Source organism: Gopherus evgoodei, chromosome 3 (assembly GCF_007399415.2).
Source record: "Gopherus evgoodei ecotype Sinaloan lineage chromosome 3, rGopEvg1_v1.p, whole genome shotgun sequence".
Classification (NCBI taxonomy): domain Eukaryota; kingdom Metazoa; phylum Chordata; order Testudines; family Testudinidae; genus Gopherus; species Gopherus evgoodei.
In genome coordinates this window covers 94,598,155-94,617,570 of record NC_044324.1, presented here as the reverse complement: position 1 = coordinate 94,617,570, position 19,416 = coordinate 94,598,155, and the positions used below count along the sequence as shown (strand labels likewise).

Sequence of the window (19,416 nt, the reverse complement as noted above, 5' to 3'; positions counted from 1 at the left end):
ACAATTCCCCACCAAACCCCTCATTCTTCCACATGCCCCGGACAAAACATATTCTACTTTCACTTTAAACACATGACAAAACTATTACGGCTAATTGCTGTTTGGCGGCAAGATAACCACAGCGATGGTCTAAAGTTAAAATCATGGGGAGGGGGAAGAAACTAGTCACGCCGCTCCTCTGCCCGGGGATACGCCTCTCGGCGAGCTGAGAGGGAGGCTCAGGCTGGCTCCTGTCACAAGGGAGCACCGAACTATTTGGGTGTTGACTGAAGCACGTTTTCGGGGCTCCCCAGGGAGAAGCGCACGCCGAGCAGAGCAGACGCGGCAGGCCCCCGCTGCACGCAGCTGGTCTCTCTGAGCTCCCCCTCAGCCAGGTCACACCCCCAGCCCGGGGGGGAGCAAACCCCACCCAGGCGAGCGTCAGGCTGGGTGTGGTTGGTGTCCGCGCAAATATGCACAGCTGGCCCGTGCTGGCGGGCTGCGGCGGGGCTCCGGCTCGGCCCCGGGGGAGCGCCCCCCCTTGTCAATGAGCGGCTTGGCCGCCTGCCTTTCCCAGCGCCCCGACTCTCGCATGGGCCCCTCCGCCAGCCGCGCGCCCAGCCCACGGGCTGTGCCGGCGGCACCAGGCTCCGGTTCCCAGGGGCCCGCCCGCCCAGTGAGCGGGGGATGATGCCCAAGGAGAAGCCGCTGTGGAAGGGCTCCGCGTTTCGCCTCTGCCTGCTTTCGGCCGCGGTCTTCCTGTGCCTGCAGCTGGGGCTGAGGCGCTCCTGCGCCCCGGCGGAGAAGGCGGGAGCAGATGCGGCCAGGGCTTTGCCCGCCCGGGACACCGAGCAGCGCCTAGGGCCTGCCCGCAGCAGCCGCAAGGACCAAGCGGAGGCGCACCTGGCGCCGGAGGCGGCGACCCCCAGCAGGAGGCGGGTGACCTACCTGAGAAGCAGCCGCAGGAGGAGCTCGGAGCCCACCTGCTGCCCCCTGCAGTCTCTGGGCAGCAGCCGCAGGAAGGTAGGGCCCTGGCGGGGGCACTGCCGTGACACGGGCATCGCCCTATCACAACAGGACACCCCCTCCCCATGCTGAAGGGCTATAAAATCCAGCTGGTCTAAGGCTGGCGCCTGCAAATGGCTCTGCCCGCATGGGTGGTTGGTACCTGCGGGGCTTGGCTCGTACATCTGATGCGGGGACCCTCTCCACCTCCCCAGTCTCTCTGCTGGTGCTGAGCCTAGTGGCGGTGCTCAGTAGGGTAACCATAGTTCCCAAAGGGAAAATGGGACACCACATGAGACTGGCCAGAGCCGCTTGTCTGAGTCTCCCCCACCCCAGCTGGGGTTGCTGGAATCCTCCCTGTCCTCTGTGCAAGGCTGGGGTCACTGCTTGCCCCCCGCACGAGTCTTGCCTCCCCTTCCCCACAAGGGGCTGGCGTCGCTGCTGGAACCCCCCCCCCAACACATTCCTTCATACCACATGCAAAAAGTGGACATTTGTCTCATTTGCTCTTGCCAACTGATCAAGTTGCCAAGAGCAAATGGGACAAATGCCCACATTTGTCAAAAAAGTCGAGATGGCCGGAACAGGGCTTAAAAAAGGGAATATCCTGGCCAAAACAGGTTGTATAGTCACCCTATCCCTAAGAGTACGGGCCACCCCAGGCAGAGCCATGCACAGGATCGGGCACCGAGCTGGCGGGTGATGTGTGATAGTCCTGCCAAAATGGTCCCCACATGCTGATCTGCTTGCAGCCAAGGTGTGGGAGGGACCTTCCCAAGCTGGGCTTGATAGCCAGGGCTAGCAAGGACACCAGGTCTGGATCTTCAAGCCCTCAATGTTCAGGGCTTTAGAGATACAACCTCCAAGCCTTGGGCCAAATCCAAACCCTCTTCGGCTCTGGAGGGGAAGTTTGGCTCCATATCTGACCTCTGTAGCTATGATGCTGAAATAGCCATGCAGACATTCTGGCCCAGGCTCTGAAGTCTGGAGAGTGGAATGGGTTTCAGAGCCTGAGCCTGAATGCATCTACACAGCAACTGTTAACATTGTAGTGCGCTTAAATCTTTACACCTTGGCTCTCACACTTGCTTTGGGTTTTTGTTTGTTTGCTGTATAGACAGAAGTACCTTTTGAGGGAAGTGTAGAACTGCCAGGATCTTTTCTTCATACTCTAGCAGGCCAGGGAAGAGGACAGAGAAATGGGATAATTCCCTCTTCCCTTCTGCCCACCACATCCAGGAAGGAAGGAAATGGAAGCAGCACATTTTGCCACAACATAATGACTGTGAGATTTTCTAATGTGTTGTGATGTTGGCATCATGTTACATCAGTATGCATGGTTGCCAGCTCTTGCAATTTTATTGTCAAGTGTTGTGATATTTGGTGTGTTGTCTTAAATCCCCAGCTCCTGATTATGGGAGATCCATAGCTCTTTTTCTCTCTCTCTCTTCCCCACCCTCCCAAAAAAAAAAAAAAAAAAAGAGTATATTTCTAGCCTTAGTGGTTTCAGGTAAAAACTTTAAAACCTAAGTGTACCTTTTAAAGGCTCACAAGTTAGTAGACAAATAAAAAGAGCTCCAATTTATAATTAAGTCGGTCTCATTATTTTTGAGAGGCCTGACTCATGACTTTTGAATACTTAGGTTGGCACTGTATGTGTTGGTGTTGAGTTGTGATGACACTTCACACCACAGGCACTTTGGGATACAGTGCTGTTATTTTGTGTTGCTGTAAATTCATTTTAAAGTGAAGTGACTGACGTTCATGGTCCATGTCTGCATTAAGGAACTGAACTGTTTCCAGTTGAATTGGTGCAATAGAATTGGTTTAAGCATAAATAGTTTGATATGTCCACTCTAGGAATATGGATGCATACTTTAAAATTTTGCAGTTTTCCCCATGCATCAACATTAGTGCTGTTCTAAACCATTACAATTGCACTGCTCTCAGGGCTAACCATTTCTGGCATGTCTCTCAGATGTAGGGTCTTCTGGAAGATTTTTAAAGGCCCTTGCTGCATTGTGGCACAGTAGTGGGAGGACTATTAGAACTGTTTGTGCTGTTACATTCATGGTATTTGTCCACGCTATCACTGATCCACTGAAATGACCTCATGATTATCTACCTAAAGTACAGCATGCTTCATTTATTGGGATGCTCTTCATCATGCTACTTCCTCTGCTGAGACTACTCTCAGGAAATCAAGTTAACCTAATGAGAGAGAATGGTAAAGACTGAGGCTCTGTCAGGGAAAATAGTAACAAAAAAATCACATAGGACTTGTCCACATATGCACAAGTTGTACTGCTTTATCTGTGCTGGCAAAATTGGGATGGTACAATCTCCATAGTGTGGATACAGATATTCCATTATAAGCATTTTTGCAGTGGTGGTGTAGCTGTGTTGGTCCTGTGTTGGCGACCTAAGAAAGAGCTCTATGAATCTCAAAAGCTTGTCCCTTCCGCCAAGTGAAGCTGATCCAGTAAAAGATATTACCTCACTCATCTTGTTTCTCACATACTGGCATAGTTTATTCTTATATGGGAAGGAGAATAAGCACTATTGGGATAAGGCATCTTTGTATTAGTATAACATACAAGCTATGTCTTCACTAGGCATGTAAAATCCTATTGAAAACAAGGCAGTTTGTAGTCTTTACATGAGTTAATAGGCTGAGTTAAAGACTATAGAGGAGCTTAGTCTTTAACTTGATCTGCTAACACATGTTGAAATGACAAATTACATTGTATTCACTAGGATTTTACATTGAGTTAGTTAACTTCAGATAGCTAGTTCAAATAAAGAACACATCTTTAGTCCCTAGTGAAGGCAAGGCCTAGGGATTTGTATCAGTATAACTATTTTGGTTAAAAAATCACAGCCCTAACTGAAATAATTATAAATACTATAGTTACATGTACAAAATTTATATGTAAGCTAGGCCTTAATGGGACACATGTAACCATTGCCTATTAATTAAGTAGTACTTACACAGATGTTAACTAGTTCTGAAATGTTTGTCATTTTAGTAAGGAAAAAATAAAGTAGGAACTAGCCTGCGTTAGCTGAGCAGCACCGCCAACAGGACTTTTAATGGCCCGGTCGGCGTTGCTGACCAGAGCCGCCATGACCCAGTACCTTACCCAGTACTGGGTCACGACCCAGAGTTTGAAAACTACTGGCTTACACTATACACAGGTGAATAGGGTGAACAAGCCCTGTTCACCTGTGTATAGTGTAGCAAGGCTGGGGACTGGATCTCTATACAATCTCCCAGGATCCACCAGGATGGATGGATTTCACTGTGGATTTTACCAGCCCGCATGCCATGTGTCCTCTGCATGTCTACAACCTCCTTCTGATCCTTGGCAAGGTTAAGACCTTTAACTGGATAGTGTACTGTGTAAATATTTCTTTTGGAGTAGATTACAATTTATGATCTACAAACAGTGCAGCAAAAGATTACTGAATAGAATTTTTCCATAGGTGTTGGGGGATAGCCTACTCTGCTGCCTATTAAACAATTTACATAGACTCATAGAAGACTAGTGTTGGAAGAGACCTCAGGAGGTCATCTAGTCCAATCTCCTGCTCAAAGCAGGACCAATCCCAACTAAATCATCTCAGCCAGGGCTTTGTCATGCCGGGCCTTAAAAACCTTTGAGGATGGAGATTTCATCACCTCCCTAGATGTCATAAACAGATAGCTAAGGGTTAATGTTCTTTTACCTGGAAAGGAGTAACCTGAAACACCTGGCCAGAGGACCAATCAGGAAACAAGACTTTTTCAAATCTGGGTGGAGGGAAGTTTGTGTCTGAGTTCTTTGTCCTTTGTCTGGCGTCTGACCTCTCGGCTATGAGAGTGATCTCTCTCTATCTCCAAGTTTTCTAATCTTCTGTTTCCCAGCTGTAAGTACAAAAGATAAGATAGTGATTTATAGGGTTTTTATTTTGTATTTACGTATGTGTAGTTGCTGGAGTGTTTTGAATTGTATTCTTTTTGAATAAGGCTGTTTATTCATATTTCTTTTAAGCAATTGACCCTGTATTTGTCACCTTAATACAGAGAGACCATTTTTATGTATTTTCTTTCTTTTTATATAAAGCTTTCTTTTTTAAGACCTGTTGGAGTTTTTCTTTAGTGGGGAACTCCAGGGAATTGAGTCTGTAGCTCACCAGGGAATTGGTGGGAGGAAGAAGTCAGGGGGAAATCTGTGTGTGTTAGATTTACAAGCCTGACTTTGCATACCCTCTGGGTGAAGAGGGAAATACTTGTGTTTTCCAGGACTGGAAACGGAGAGGGTGGAATCCCTCTGTTTAGATTCACGGAGCTTGCTTCTGTGTATCTCTCCAGGAACCCAGGGAGGGAACACCTGGAAGGGAGAAGGGAAGGGAAATGGTTTATTCCTCTTTGTTGTGAGACTCAAGGAATTTGGGTCTTGGGGTCCCCAGGGAAGGTTTTTGGGGGGACCAGAGTGCCCCAAAACACTTTAATTTTTTGAGTGGTGGCAGCTTTACCAGGTCCAAGCTGGTAACTAAGCTTGGAGGTTTTCATGCTAACCCCCAGATTTTGGACGCTAAGGTCCAAATCTGGGAATAGGTTATGACACTAGGTAACCCATTCCAGTGCTTCACTGCCCTCTTAGTGAAATAGTGTTTCCTAATATCCAACCTAGACCTCCCTCACTGCAACTTGAGACCATTGCTTCTTGTTCTGTCACCTGGCACTACTGAGAACAGCCTAGCTCCATCCTCTTTGGAACCCACCTTCAGGTAATTGAAGGCCACTACCAAATCCCCCGTCACTCTTATCTTCTGCAGACTACATAAGTCCAGTTCCCTCAGCGTCTCCTTATAAGTCATGTGCCCCAGCCCCTTCATCATTTTTGTTGCCCTAGGCAGAAACACTGCAGAATAATTTACATGATCAGTACTTTTAAGGGTCATGTTCACAAACAGTTGTCTTCATATTTTTGTGCTTGATAATAATGTGAGTTTGTTCATAAACAGAACTACAGGGCATTTGTCTGGGATTTTACTTAGAAACAAATGAACAAAAATTCCAAAAGATGATGAGAAGGTCTAAGATCTATCCATGACTCCTATCTTTTCAATTCCAGGAAATAGATTGCGTGATTGCACGCTTTTTGTGATCAGTGGCACAACAGTAAGATTGGGGAGAATGACACTAAAGACAGCGTGAAAGTTTATACCCTAAATAAATTTGGAAGGATTAATTTTTATCGGTAAATATTGATTTTACTGTACATACACAAACCACTGAAAAAATATTTCCATCTATGATGATTGAAATGTACAGATAGGCTAAAGAAGAAAAAATGCTGCTTGAAAACTTATTAGAGTTTGAGTAAAGAATATTTACTTTGTGCATTTTGATAGTTTGTTTTAACAGTTATACAGCTTTAACTTTTTGAATCTCAAATCTATTTAAATTTCCACATTTGCAGGATATTATGGGAGGTCGACAATAATCAGTTAATACTGTCATTAACTGATTATTGTCGACCTCCCATAATATCCTGCAAATGTGGAAATTTAAATAGATACAAGTTAAGCTTTTTTTATTTTTATGATATACATCAAAATGATACAAAAATTAAAACTAAATTCTGCCAAGCCTAACCATAAAAGAGTACAGGTGTAAGTACATTCCCCAGAGTGTAAGATGCATGTATGGATAATACCAACTGAAAGGAAGGCTGCTCTTTAGAAACTTAACCATGTGACAGATCTACCAAACTCCAGAGTTACCAATGCAATTGCTCATGGAGTCTGCCAAGGGGCCAGATGTTGCTGTAATATCTTCCCAAACTTGGCATTTAGAGACTGTAATTGTTATCCAAAGAATAGGAGGAGTGGTGTGATGTGCTATGGTATGACGAAGAGTCTGGAACCCCATCACTGCATTTTTCCACACAACTATTTGTGTTGATTAAAATAATATAAATAAAGTTCCTAAATATGTTTAAAAACATTGCCAAACAATGACAAATTAACATATGGTACAGATTAAAAAACAGAGTTTATTTTTATATATACTGTATACACCTTTACTCTTCAATGACTTTTGGCAAGACATACACACCCATACATTACTCACCCTCTTAGCTCCAGTTTTGGGATACAGGATTTAAAATCCAATAAGTAGCTAAAAATTACCCTTGCTATGTTAATGAAGGTGGGGAGGTCAATATGATGATAGAACTAAGAATTAGATTTTGTTGGATAGGTCCATCTGCATTTTGGCTAGAATTAAAGATGCCTGTAGATAATGTTCTGAGCTGTATAGTATCCTTGCTTAAAACAAACAAAGCACAATTTTTAAATTTATTTTTAGAAGGTCATTATGTTTAAATTGTGCTTTTTTTGGTGGTAGAAAGTTGGTTTTCACTGTTGTCTATTAGATTGCTCAGTTTTGCTTATGGAGCTACTAGTAGGAAGTCATTCGTTTCTATAAATCAACAGAGACAATCTCATCTTTTTAAAAATCTGAACTCAATTGTGCATTTTTGATTACAATGTAAAATGGTGAAATGGTCTCTTCAAAATTATATGGAAACAGCTAATTCATAGGTTAACAGTTCATCAAGTAAGCAATGATGTGCTGGGCTAAGTTTAAAATGATTTTTCTCATTCTTTTTAATTGTATTACTCAACTAAAAGTTTCTGTTTAAAAAGATGTTCCCAGCCTTTGGATTTGTTTTTATAGAATTTGTCCAGGCCGTCTAGAGTGTATGGGTAAGCATCCTTTTTAGCTATTCTATAAATCTGCTAAACATAAGTGTTTGATATTAAAGTTTTTCATAGTTGATTTATGTGTAAATTGGTTTTAAATTACTTTCAGTTTTTTTAAATCTGATATTAGTTGTACAAGTCACATCTTTCTGCGCCTCAAGTTTCCCTGTCTCTAAAATGGGGATAATGATACTGACCTCCTTTGTAAAACACTTTGGATCTACTGATGGAAAAGCACTATACAAGATCTGGGTGATATTATTATTATTATTATTATTATTATTATTTATTACATATTATTGGTCTGCTCCTCCTTCTGTTCAAGCCAGTGCTAACACATAGGAATCTTGATCCTCTTGAAGTCAGCCTAATCTGTCTGTCTAGCCCAGGGGTCGGCAACCTATGGCACGCGTGCCAAAGACAGAACGCAAGCCGATTTTTTTTTTTTTTTAATGGCCTGCTGGAGCCTGCTGGGACTCTAGTGTGCCATTAAAAATCCTGCCGATGCAGCAAGCCACAGGGTCCACGCTCCTGGGCCGGAGCGCCGGACCGAGCAAAGCAAGCTGCCGGCCCTTCCCCTGGAGCCCTGCTGCCATGCACAGTGCTCTGGGGGCCAGGGCTGCGTGCTCCTGCGGGGCAGCATTTGGCTCCATGGGGAGGGAAGGATGCTCCCCTCTCACCCGGAGCCCTGCCGCCACGTGTGCAGCACTCTGGGGGCCGGGGCTGTGCGCGGCAGCCGTGTTCCAAATGAGCATGAAGCCTCATGGTAAGGGTCTGGGGCCGGGGGGGTTGGATAAGGTTGGGGGCAGTCAGGGGACAGGGAGCAGGGAGGGTGGATGGGGCATGAAAGTCCCGTGGTCTGTTAGGAGGTGGTGGTGGATAGAGGTCAGGGCAGTCAGGGGACAAGGAGCAAGGAGGGTCCTGAGGGGGCAGTTAGGGTGGGGGGTCTCTGGAGGGGTTGGTCAGGGGACAAGGAGCTGGGGGGGTTAGATGAGTCAGGAGTTCTGGGAGGGCTGTCAGGAGATAGGGGTATGGAGAGGGGTTGGGGCAGGCAGGGAGCGGGTGGGGGGTTGTATAGGTCCAGAGTTCTGGGGGTCCTGTCAGGGGGCAGGGAGTGGTTAGATAGGCATGGGAATCCAGGGGTTTCTGTCTTGGGTGCGGGGGTGTGGATAAGGGTTGGGGCAATCAGGGGACAGGTAGGGGGTATGGTCCAAGGGGGGCAGTCAGGGGACAAGGAGCAAGGAGGCTTAGATAGAGGGTGGGGTCCCAGGAGGGGGGTAGTCAGAAGAAGGAGGAGGGGGGGATGTTTGGTGGTTCTGAGGGGGGGACAGTCACCCAGCCCTGAGCCCTGACTGCCCGCCACAACCCTGAGCCCTACACCCCCCCACATGCCCCGGGCCCCTATGCTGAGCCCTCTACCACCCAGCCCTCTGTTGACTCCTTCAACCCCCCCATGACCCCAGCCCTGACTCTGGCACCCCCACACATACCCAGCCCCCCTACCCTGACACCTGCACCCCCCTCATATGCCCCCAGCCCTCTGCCCTGACTCTTGCACCCCCCCTCCTCACCCCCACCCTGAGCACCAAATGGGAGCTCCTGCACCCCCATTCACATTCCCACCTGCACCCCTCACACCAAATAGGAGCTGCCCGGGTAAGTGCCCCCACACCCAAACCTCCTGCCCCGACCCTGAGCCCCCTCCCTCATTCTAGCTCCTGGCCAGACCCTTCACCCCCAGCCCTCTGCTCAGTGCACTCCCACCCTCATCTCAGTGCAGAGAGAGAAAGAGAATGGGCCAGAACCAGGGAGAAGGTAGGTACCCACTGTATGTGGGCAGGGCTGGGACCCCAGACGGGCAGCGAGGTGAGCGGGTCTGGCAGCTGGGATCCCGGCTGGCAGGAGCCGGCGGATGGAACCCCTGAGCAGCAGTGGACTGAGCGGCTCAGTCCACTGCTGGTCTGGGGTCCCAGCTGCTGGCACCGCAGAGCCCGCTGCCGGTCTGGAGTTCTGGCTGCCAGACTCTTCCCAGCTGGGGTCCCAGCCGCAGGCCCCACCCGGACTAGGTGAACAGAACCCCAGACCAGCAGCGAGCTGAGCGGGCCGGCGGCGTAAGATCAACATTTTAATTTAATTGAAATGGCTTAAACATTTTGAAAACTTGTTTATTTTACAGTACAACACTAGTTTAGTTATATAATATGTAGACTTGTAAAGAGAGACCTTCTAAAAAACATTAAAATGTATTACCGGCACGCAAAACCTTAAATTAGATTGAATAAATGAAGACTCGGCACGCCACTTCTGAAAGGTTGCTGACCCCTGGTTTACTTGATTTTTTTGGCAAACACTCGTAAATGTTGATTTTAAACTTGAAAGATTATTTATTAAACACAAGATAGAAACTAAAATGGAGTGATTATGCAAAACGAACAATTAAAATTTTTAAGTCTCTCCCTTTTGGAGGCAAAATATCAGTCTCTCATTTACAGAACTACCTCTCTTTGATTAAAAGGAAAGGATTCATTTTACTTTCAGTCTTGATGTGTAAGGGGTATTCATGTCTCCTGTTTGTAACAAATGGACACAAGGTGGAAGAAAGAGAGGATAGACAAGGCAGGAAAAATACTGCTTTTGTTGGTGTCTTTGGAACAATGGATGGCTGGTTAGTCACAAATGGATTCTTTGGCTGGTCGGTCAACTGTTGCTTGGACCCTGGTTCACTTTCTAGTCAGAGATATCATCTGGTTGGGTCTTTTATGCCTCAGACAGGGCAATGTTGTGGCCATCTGTAGTGGAGTGGTTGCCCCACTCCCACCTTCAAGGGCTTAGAACAGCCCAGGAGAGGGCTGTGATTGGAGAAGCAGCCTCAGCTGGGGCCATGCCCCAAACAGAGCACAGCTGGCCCTTATAAAAGGGCTATGAGCCAGGCCTTTAGGGGGAATGTATCTGGGTACCTAGGGTGGAACAGGGCTGGGGAACTTTAGCCTGGAGCACATTTCCCCCCCCCCCCCCCGGGCTTAGTGCAAGGCCAAAAGGTACTGGGGTTGCAGAGGGCAGCCTATGGGTAGGCAGAAGCAGCAGGCCCAAACCGTCTTTGCCAGTGATGAATGGCAATCATACTGCAGTCTGCCCCAGTGAACGGGGCTAGATGGGACTGGCAGTAGCCAAGACTGAGGCAAGGTGGGGATAGGTGGGTGGAGGTTCCCTGGGGAGGGGAGACCCACTGAGACTTGGGGGGTACTGTAAGGGGCAGAACCCCAGTGGAAAGGGGCACTGGAGTCCAGGAGGGACATAGGGGCCTACAGAGGGTGCTCCAAGGCTGTGAAAGAGCTCATTCCCAGGATGACAGCAGGAGGTGCTGCAGTGGTGAGTCCGCCCCCGTTAGACCATCTCATCTCACTGTGCTAATGCAGTGCATTTGATTTCAGGGTTTGATGAAAAGCTGAGAGAGAGAATATAAGAGGAAACTGTCTGCCCCCCTATTTGTAACAGAACAAGGAAGGGGTGGCAAAACTGGATCTTATGTGTCTCTGTGGTACAGACAATTAGTTTTCTGATGGGCTGAGGACAGGATGTCATGATGATTTTTCACAACTTACAATTGAAAAACAAAACTCTTTGAACAAGAGCAAAGCCAGTTGGCCTTCTTCCTGGAAGAAAGTCTTTCGGTCTGGTCTTCTCCTTTTATCTTGCTGTCAGGAAGGAATCTTCCCTCAGGTTAGATTGGCAGAGACTATGGGGTTTTCTGCCTTCTTCTGCAGCATGGGGCAATGATCACTTGCAGATTTAAACTAGTGTAATTAGTGGATTCTCTGTAACTTGAATCTTTAAACCATGGTTTGAGGTCTTCAGTAATTCTGGCCTTGTCTACACTGCCACTTACAGTGCTGCAACTTTCTCGCTCAGCGGTGTGGAAAAAAACCACACCCCTGAGCTATGCAAGTTTCAGCTCTGTAAAGTGGTGGTGTGTATAGTGCTACAGCGGAGGTGGTTTTATTACAGCGCTGGGCGAGCTCTTTAACGTCGGCTGTGTAAACATATCCACTGAGGATATGGGCCTATTGCAGGAGTGGGTGGGTGAGATTCTGTGGCCTGCAATGCAGGAGGTTAGACTAAATGATCATGATAGTCCCTTCTGACCTTAAAGTCTGTCAGGGTATATCCCCCCATCTGAACTCGGGGGTACAGATGTGGGGCCCTGCATGAAAGATCCTCAAGCTTATCTTCTAACAGCTTAGGTTAAAACTCTTCTAAGGCACAGTCTTCTGCCTTGGACAGATATTGCTGCCATCACCAAGCAATTTGCACAAATATTCAGGGAAAGGTCACTTGGAATCCCTATCCCTGCAAAATATCCCCCAAGGCCTCTTTACCTCCTTTCCTACAGAGGCTTGAGAATAAAATGCCAACCAGTTGCCTTAACAATGTGAGCACAGACCAATCCTTTGTCTAATGACTTTGGAATTAAAGGATTCTTTAAAAAAAAAAAAAAAAGTAAATGTTATTAAAGAGACATCTGAAAACGCAGGCTTAACTTATTTTTTTATGGTTAATTTTTAAGTACTCAGTACAGGTTATTGTAACATTTTATGAACTTTCACTTGCTTTTTACTTTTGAGCTTACCATTAGTAATTTTATAGGCTTAATAGTCACAACGGGTCTCCCATCCAAGTACTGATTTAACCAAAACTTGCTTTAATATGTAAGATGTGCAAAAGGATTACATAGCAAGGTAAAATAGGTTTCAGGCCATTGGTATGTGAGAGGTAACTATGAGTGCCTTGGTTTTTGTTCAAATATTGTATTGTCAAACTAAAAGAGCAGGCTGGGGGAGATCATTGTGTTTGGAATAAAATAAGGTACTTTTATTAATGTTTCAACAGCAAACAATCAAATCCCAAGAGCACCTGTCAAACCTGATATCAAATTGATGCATCTGTATCTGTGTAAAAAAACAAACAAAAAATTACAGAAGCACACTAATTCTTTTCAGAGTAACTATGCAAGAAAAATACTGGCCTTTCTCTATATTAATGCGAAATAACATTTGTTTAATAGACTATAAAGAGTGAATGTAACATTGTTTGACAGTGATGTCACTTGTTAAGTTATGAGGTAAATGTTCTCCCAATAACCCTGATTCTTGAATGTTTTCTATTAGCTGAAAAAGATTCTTCCTTCGTACGGTTTTGGGAAGCAGCTGGGGAATATTGTCTTTCAGAAAGTCATTAAGGCTTTGTGATTTAATTATATCCAGCAATATAGTATAAATATTTATATTCCAAATGCATACTCCAGATTTCTTTTCAACATGCACAGGTTGTGGAGTAAATTGTTCTACGTAGCCATAAATATTTTTATAAGAGATGTAAGCCATCATGCTTAAGGGCATAACCAAACATTGAATGATGGGGTTAGACAGAAACTTCCCCTATGGGTAAATTTAGTTATTCCATAATTTTTCATTATGGTAATTGTTTCACCTCCTATTGAAGTGTCTGGTTCTGTACGCCGTCAGAGACAGGAGAGTGGTTTGAATGGACCACTAGTCTGATCCAAAATGCAGTTTTTATGTGTCTAGGTTAGAAGAGAAATACATAATGACCCATTTTTTGTTGCAGCACATAACCCAAGAAGCTGAGCTGGGCAGATGCATGGGGGTGGGGAGAGAACAATGCTCCCTTTCTCCCATCTGCAGAATGGTTCCACAGCCAGTGGCTGAACTAGCCTTGTGTGCCCTCTAGGCATTCCTACTGTAGGGGAGGACCAGAGGATTCCGACTGCAGTGGATTTTTTGCTCTCACCTCTTTTTTTGTTGTTCCAAAAGCCACTGCAGTGTAGGTCTCTATGCAAGGGCTCTACGGAGAGCAGGGCTCTGTATGTGGATTCCCTGCACAGCAGACCTGCACCACCTCTGCCACAGAGGCAAGATTTTCCTCTTATGAGTAGTGACCTGTATTAGTTATGAAAATGACACACATGTGGTAAAAGACTGGTCTTTATTTTTTGGGCCCAGTTACATGGCTCATATTTACAAGTTATATTTCTGAGAACACATGGTACAAGTCTGCATCCAGTGTCTCCAGTGACCACATACCACCAGCAGGTTGCATTAGTAGCTTGGAAACAGCTTCACTGAGGTCAGAATCCCACCTCTCCTGAATTTTACAGTCCTACTCAAAAACTCCCTTTGTATAACTTCCTAGAGGGGAGTAGCAGGAAAGAGTGGATTTTGTCAACATAGCTCTGTTGGTCAGAGGTGTCATCCCTGGCTGACAGAGCTTTGCCAATAAAAGCTTATTTCATAGAATATCGGGGTTGGAAGGGACCTCATGAGGTCATCTAGTCCAACCCCCTGCTCAAAGCAGAACAAACACCAACTAAATCATTCCAGCTAGGGCTTTGTCAAGCCTGACCTTAAAAACCTCTAAGGAAGGAGATTCCACCACCTCTCTAGGGAACCCATTCCAGTGCTTCACCACTCTGAGTGAAAAATGGGTAAAGCTTTGTCAATTGTAGGCCAAGCTTCCCTATGCCACTTCACCTCAACCTTGCTTACAGAGCAATCACCTTTATGAGTCAGAATAGTTCAGGCCTCGTGTATTCAGGGCAAGTTCCAACGCCCACTAAAATCCAATATCCTCATTGGAAGTTGAATCAGCCCTCAAATCCTCAGACTGTTGAGTCTGCCATAAAAAGTTGAAGTTGTGACATGGACATGGACAACAATTTATTTTCACAAACACTGTCCAACAACCATCATATGGTAATAACTACCTGTCTCTAATGGCTTTGTTTGGATTCCAAGTGTTGACATATGGGTGAGAGAGTCTCTATGTCCCATTACTAATTTTTCAGACTATGTACTGTAAGTCTCTTGTACATTAGTCTTCATGCTGCTTGAAATTCCATTCATACTGCATAGTCCATTAAATTTTCTGCACCAGTGTATGGTGACAGTGAATCATATGATCAGCTAGCAGTAAAACACTTGAGTAGATATGCATCATGTTGCAGCCACTTATTATAAAAGCACCTAGAATCCTTCCAATGAGTTAAAATCTGAAGTAAAACAGATAATGAAGTTTAGTAGAACAATTGAAAAAGAACAAGGTTTGATTTATAATTTTGACAGTGTTGTAGATTATTTTAGAATCTATTAAATCATTCATTCTGACATTTATGGTAGTTTCTTTATATAGAATGTGATTGGATGACTTGCTGGCCTTTTTCTGAGTAAGATAATTTATTAGAATAATGTAAGCCAGCTGTATAAATGAGCTGAAGGCCCTGGGGGTAACAGATTGTATTAATCTGTAATTTTGAATCCACTCTTATCATAGATTATTAGGGTTGGAAGGGACCTCAAGAGATCATCTAGTCCAATCCCCTGCTCAAAGCAGAACCAATCCCCAAATGGCCTCTTCAAGGATTGAACTCGCAACCCTGGGTTTAGCAGGCCAATGCTCAAACCACTGAGCTATCCCTCCCCCCTTATGGCAGTAATTCAGTCATATTTATATTGGAAACAGTTGAAATATTTCCTGCTGCATTCACAGTATCTTACAGCATAACCAGTTGTAGGCTGCACTATCATGGGGGACCTAGTTGCAAGGTTCCACTGGAAGTGCACTGCCATGGAATGTAGAGAGGAATATGGAGTCTCAGTAGAAGGTCTGTAGATGGATGACTCTGTTAGGCGGATCCCCTTAACTGTTCATTACTTTTGATTTTTAGACTCATGCTGTAAAAAAGGAGTGCCTACTCTGTGTTCTATGTGCTCATTCATACATTTTATAAAATGGACTATTCCTATAATCCCCCATGTCAAATAATAAACACATAACCCAGTAGCTGATAACCTATGTACAAATTTACTGTGTCCCTGCAGTTCCTCACAGCCAGGGCCAGTTCTAGGGTGAGGTGAGCAGGGCTGATAGCCAGGTGGTGCCAGATTACTGTGCCACTTGTCTTTTTCTTCTTCTTTGCTCTGATTGATTGGCTGACAATTTATGGTCCACTGATGATTGGTTGGCTGCCTTTCCCCTTTCCCCCTTCCCCCTTTGCATGGCAGCTGGGAAGTGGGGTGTGTGGGCAGCGGCACCAAAGCACTTTCTGCACAGACTGGCAAAATGGCTAGTGCTGCTCCTTCTTGCAGCATGCTTTGAAAGTTGATAGAATAGAACTGTTTTGGGGTAGGGTACAGTGAGTTCCAAATAGACAGTGCCCTGCCAGGTAGACACTTCTTTTCTTATGAGTGGTGCTGATCTTAACTATAACATTAGGGCATGGGGAGAGAGGTGATCTTCCAGATAACTAGGTTTCGGGCCATTTAGGGTTTTTAGGTCAAATTCAACATCTTAAATTCTAGCTTGTACTTCAGATCCAAAAGCATTGGTGTCATGTACTCCTGGAAAGATTTGCCCCATAACACATGATATGCACAGTTTCCATTTACTGACAGATTTAAGATGTAGCCTCATGAAGAGGAAATTGCTGTAGTTCTTCTGGAGATAACAAAGGCATGGATGGCAGGAGGCTCTGGGTATGAGGGGGTCTTGATGCACAGGAGCTGGGCAGATGGGAGAGCAGCTCCCTGTATGGAGATCCCTCCCCCTGCAGCTAAGGAGCTATGGGTGCAGGAAGCAGAGGGGGGAGGGGGAATTTGAAGAGCTTCCTGCAGCTGGGGGAGAAATCTGGGGGTGGGTCTGACCTGGGCCCGGATGCCGTGCAGGGGAAGAGGTAGTCTCATCCTCACTAGCTCAGCTGGGACTAGCAACTGAGTCTGGCACAAGGTAGGAGACACTAATAGAAGCCTTTCCCAGTCCCACCTCCTGCCCCACAGTGATAGACCTCTCTGGGGCTCCCTGGGCACCCGAAACATACTGCTTGGGAGGGTTGCATGACTGCTCTTGTGGCTCCCTTGCTTCCCCACAGAAAATGACACTCCGGCGGGGAAGCAAAAGAAATCTGGGGGACATCAATTTTGTGCATGCACAGTGGTGCAGAATTCCCCCAGGAGTATCAAAGGCTAGTGTGTCTCCTCTCCACTTTGAGGGAGGGCTGGACAGGGTAATGAACTTACACTGGACAGGATTTTGACCGGGGCAAGATGGTACAGTTCTAGGGTGCAAGGCTGGGGAGAATTGGCTGTTGGTTCATCAGTGGCTGGCAAAGCACTCAATTGGGCATGTCCCTGCATTTGGATGTCTAAGTGCAGTACCTGCCAGAGATTTATACCTTGCCAACAGCATCACAGGGTGAGAGGGATACCCCGGTTGGTGGAAGAGAGGGCTCAGCGGTCCCACAGTCCAGGTTGCACTCCAGGAACCCTATCACACTCTAACAGGAGTCATTAATGTAATTTTCCTTCCTTTAGGCTCCTTCTCACAGTTATTTCTACAGCAGCAGATAATCTATCCAAAACTGACAAAGCATAGAGCATCAGTTATTTTTATGACAGGTCAACAGGGGGAAAATCATGACTTTTATTCCAGAAAAAAAGAAAATGGGTAGAAATGGAATAAAGGACAAAGACCGACTAAATAGAAAGAGATAAAATTGTTAGGGAAATGCATGTTGTTTAGAAAAGTCTCTGGTATTAGAACCAATGGAGATTGAAACTATTAAATGTATGCAGCAGTGCCATAACCTTTCTTTTCCTAATAACTTGGCAAAGTTGATAAATTAAATAAGAACCTAAATTCAGTGCTCTCCCTCCTGGTTACCTGTTATGTGGTATCCTCTCTACTATACCGTGAGAGAGAGGGTTTGAAATGTTGAGGGAAGAAGAGGGAATTGCCTGCTAAGGTGGCACGTAATATTAAAAATTACTTGTCACTTACAAGCTGTGACATTATCTAATTAAAATATGACCATATAGATCATTGTTGCAATCACTGTTATATATTTGTAACACATCTAATAATAATAAAATAAGGAGCTATACCTAGCTCATAGAACTGGAAGGGACCTTGAAAGGTCATGGAGTCCAGTCCCCTGCTTTCGCTAGCAGGACCAAGTACTGTCCCTGACAGCTTTTTGTGTGTGTGTGCACGTGTACCCCAGATCCCTAAATAGGCCCCTCAAGGACTGAACTCACAACCCTGGGTTTAGTAGGCCACTGTCAAACCACTGAACTATTCCTCCCCCCAGTCTTGTACAAAGGATGTCAAGTAAGGTGTCTGTGGAAAGGTTATGATTTTCTGAATATAATTATGCTGTTTATATGTATCCTTTTTGTATTTAAAGTTATGAGTATTTGCTCTATACCTGGATATCAAATGTTTGTTCCTAGGGTTAATGCCCACACGGTATTTAGCCTGCACATCTTCAAGGGAGTATTCAAGTTAAGTGGCCCATCAAAAGAACACTTGGCACACAATGGAAGACACCCATCTACACTGTGAATGTTCTGTCTGGGGTGTCAGTAATAATTTCCTACTATGTCTAAGGGTACGTCTACACTACGGGATTATTCCGATTTTACATAAATCGGTTTTGTAAAACAGATTGTATAAAGTCAAGTGCACGTGGCCACACTAAGCACATTAATTCGGCGGTGTGCATCCATGGTCTGAGGCTAGCGTCGATTTCTGGAGCGTTGCACTGTGGGTAGCTATTCCGTAGCTATCCCATAGTTCCCATGGTCTCCTCCGCCCCTTGGAATTCTGGGTTGAGATCCCAATGCCTGATGGGGCAAAAATCATTGTTGCGGGTGGTTCTGGGTAAATGCCACTCATTCCTTCCTCTGTGAAAGCAACGGCAGACAATCATTTCACGCCCTTTTTTCCTAGATTGCCCTGGCAGATGCCATAGCATAGCAACCATGGAGCCTGTTTTGTCTTTTGTTACTGTCACCGTATGTGTACTGGATGCCGCTGACAGAGGCGGTACTGCAGTGCTACACAGCAGCATTCATTTGCCTTTGCATGATAGCGGAGATGGTTACCAGTCATTCTGTACTGTCTGCTGTGCCACTGTAAATTGGCAATGAGATGACGGTTATCTGTCGTGTTGTACTGTCTGCTGCTCGGCTGGGGGCGCAAAGACAAAAATGGGAATGACTCCCCAGGTCAATCTCTCCTTTATGGTATCTAAAAATAGTCAGTCCTGCCTAGAATATGGGGCAAGTGTATAGAGAACAAGAGAACACAGCTGCTCTGTGTCAGATCCCGCAGAAATGATGAGCTACATGCCATTCTAGGGGGTGCCCCTGCAACAACTGCACTTGTTACTTCCCTGCTCCCCCAACCCTCCTGGGCTACTTTTGCAGGGTCCCCCCATTTGTGTGATGAAGTTATAAAGAATGCAGGAATAAGAAACACTGACTTGTTAGTGAGATAAAATGAGGGGGAGGCAGCCTCCAGCTGCTATGATAGTCCAGGCAGGACATTAAGTGGTGCGAGGGAGAGGAGCCCAGCATCCCACTGCTATGATAGTCCAGGCAGTACAGAATCTTTCCTTTAGATATGAAAGGGAGGGGGCTGATGGAGCTCAGCCCCTAGTTGCTATGATGAAGACGGTTACCAGCTGTTCTGTACCATCTACTGGGAATGACCAGGAATCATTCCTATTTTTAGCCAGGCACCTCCAGCCAGCCTCACCTGAGGCCAGTGAGGAGCACTCATGGGCTGATGATGACAACAGATAGCAATCATATTGTACCATCT

General features: G+C 45.6%; 1 protein-coding gene across 2 annotated transcripts in view; it reads left to right on the top strand.

Moving 5' to 3' along the window:
* Positions 1 to 213: 213 nt before the first annotated feature.
* Positions 214 to 19,416, top strand: part of METTL24 (methyltransferase like 24) — a 96,865-nt gene continuing 77,662 nt past the window's right edge. The window contains exon 1 of one of the 2 annotated variants that reach the window (XM_030556117.1): positions 214 to 1,002. In XM_030556117.1, coding sequence (XP_030411977.1) covers positions 667 to 1,002 — 336 coding nt within the window. In that variant the 5' untranslated portion in view covers positions 214 to 666. Of the gene's footprint in view, positions 1,003 to 2,134; positions 2,270 to 19,416 lie in introns of those variants that run through there. The other variant, XM_030556119.1, reaches the window with a different exon arrangement.